Source organism: Mizuhopecten yessoensis, unplaced genomic scaffold (assembly GCF_002113885.1).
Source record: "Mizuhopecten yessoensis strain PY_sf001 unplaced genomic scaffold, ASM211388v2 scaffold10995, whole genome shotgun sequence".
Lineage (NCBI taxonomy): Eukaryota > Metazoa > Mollusca > Bivalvia > Pectinida > Pectinidae > Mizuhopecten > Mizuhopecten yessoensis.
In genome coordinates, this window is record NW_018408826.1 from 37972 (window position 1) to 40417 (window position 2446).

Here is a 2446-nt window from a genome sequence, read left to right on the forward strand (position 1 = left end):
TTCATTGGGAATGTTAGAATGGTTTCTACACACTTTTATACTTCCGCTTCTCTCCTGGCCCTCCATGAGGTTAGCATCGCTTTGATTGGCTAGTAAAACAATAGCATGTCATACCAGTGTTACAAATATTATCGATGTTAGCTGTAATTATTACGTACATTTCAAGTGTGAGTGGTTCATTACCAGATATCCGTAAGAGTTGTATTCCCCTTGTAGAACAAGGTGAAGGCATCCTCCGTTCTCCGGGAAAATTCACCAGTAACATAAACCCCTAGATATTCACTAAGGGAATAACAAATAATAAAATAAAACAAAATGATATCAAACATGTCATTTCGTGTAGCACTTTACTGTCATATTACTAAAAACATTGAAAAAACATAAAAACATCAAACAGATATAAATAGACATTCAGATTGTAAAGAGAGAGACCATTCATGTTGCAATGTACATTGTTTCATTGAAGCACAACGTATCACACTGTCGATGTATTCTCACACGTGCAGCCTTGCGCTTCTTCCATAGGAATCATGACGTCACTCGAACCCTTATCAAAACTGTTGCGCCGAGGTACGATCACATATCCTGGTGAGAATGGTTTCCTGTTTCTCGGAGCACATTCCGCCCTACAATCGGTCGGGTATCGCTCCCACCCGCGCCGTATCTTCTTAATGTAACAACCAATAAACGGCAGGGAAAGCACAAGTTTAAAAAACAGTGTCAGAAATGGTAAAACAGAACTCAAAAATGTAATTGATCGAACCATGACCATCGGTCCTTTTGCCCACCCAGGTGCTCCCATTATTATAACGTGAACAAGGGAAAGAAACATGGTCAGATGTCCGAGTTTTGATTGGACAAATCGCCACTCCCGCCAGTTAAGCGTGTTAGTCACGGACGGTATGGTTGAGATGGCAATAACACACAAGGAAATGAAGGCCAGGATTCCCGCGAGACACGCCGCCTCGCCCTTCCATACCATCCATGTCTTTATAGGCACGGTAATGTTATGGGTCAGATTACCTGGAATGGTTATAGATGTGGATTGATACCACGAGCTCAGGTACGTCGGACTCATGATAAGGACGGACATAATCACGTGTATGACGACCAAAGTGAAGGCCACTAGCCCCAGCTGTTTGCGCGCTCTGAGCCAGCGATCGAGCCATGCCGGGAAACGGATGTGCTTCGTTCCGTAATAGATCTGAAAGAATGACGCCACTGAACTTGGTAGATATGTACAGGATATTACGGTAATTGCAGTCATACACAGCGGTTTGTTCAGTACTTTCACAAATATTTGATCCCAGCGGTATGCTGTCTTTTCGACAAAGTAAATGAAGATGATGTATAAAAGCCAGATGTTAAAAACACCGACTGCGAACGCAACTGGTCCTCTCCATTCGGGTAAGAGTTTAAGTGGGAACGCTTCGATCTTTCTTGAAGATTGAAGTAGACCCATATCGACCGGTGCAAATCCCATGTCACGTGCTATCACTGATACCTTTTCCCGCGATTCATTGTTGTCGCTGGCGATGAACACCTGACGGCTACCACCACTGCTGTCAATCTCCATGGCGTACGCAGAGATCACATTAAACCCTTTCACCACAATGGCAGCCGGGATAAGCTTGTTGAGATACTCCGCGTTGCTGTCGGTCTTACTAGGCTGGTCCCTGTTAGAAACATCAATGAGAATTTTGCCTTGTAAGTTCTCAGAGTGGGCCAATAGACAATCTTTGTAGTTTGCGGCGTGGACGGCCACGAATATGACGGCGTTGCGTTTGAGACAGTCTTCTATTGTTGTCATGTTGATATTGCACATACACTCGTCCACGAATGCCAGCGAACGGTCGTCAGGTTTGCGGCTCCCCAGGATAACGTTGTAGCCGGCATAGTATAAACGGTTCGCCAATGCGCGTGCAAAGTTCCCTGTCCCGATGATGCCCACGTTCCGGGCCACTGTCTGCTTCGCCATGATGCTCGGCCTGCAACGACAGAAAGGGTAAACTAGATATTAGTGTTAGAAGGCTGTAGGACAGGACATCATATCAAGTTTTATATTAAACACCTATGTTTCTAGTTCGTTAAATTAGAGGTTTGCAAACAAACCAAAGACAAAATATAATCGGAAAAGTACATTATTATTGTTAATTTGTTCATTGGCACAAAAGCTGACTATATCCAGTTGTTTTCTCACTGCCATATTTCGGTATACTCTGAACAGTAGTTATTTGAACGCCCCCATGCCAAGAACACCATCGGGGATTAAACGTCTGTAAAGTATATTCTGAAAACATTAACAAATTTCAGAAAACAGAAGCTGTGCTAAAATGGTTTATGTATTGTAATTACAATAATCCGAATAGAGCTGTCACGGACAGGACTAAACACATAAACCAACAAGCTGTCACGGACAGGACTAAACACATAAACCAACAAGCTG

The 2446-nt window shown here is 43.4% G+C and overlaps 1 protein-coding gene across 7 annotated transcripts in view; it reads right to left on the reverse strand.

Annotated features, from left to right (window-relative positions):
- Positions 1–316: 316 nt before the first annotated feature.
- The window catches only part of LOC110464479 (metalloreductase STEAP2-like), a 71250-nt gene continuing 69120 nt past the window's right edge, over positions 317–2446 (reverse strand). For all 7 annotated transcript variants that reach the window (XM_021519718.1, XM_021519719.1, XM_021519722.1 and 4 more), the window contains exon 2: positions 317–1988. In XM_021519718.1, coding sequence (XP_021375393.1) covers positions 476–1988 — 1513 coding nt within the window. In that variant the 3' untranslated portion in view covers positions 317–475. The remainder of the gene's footprint in view (positions 1989–2446) is intronic.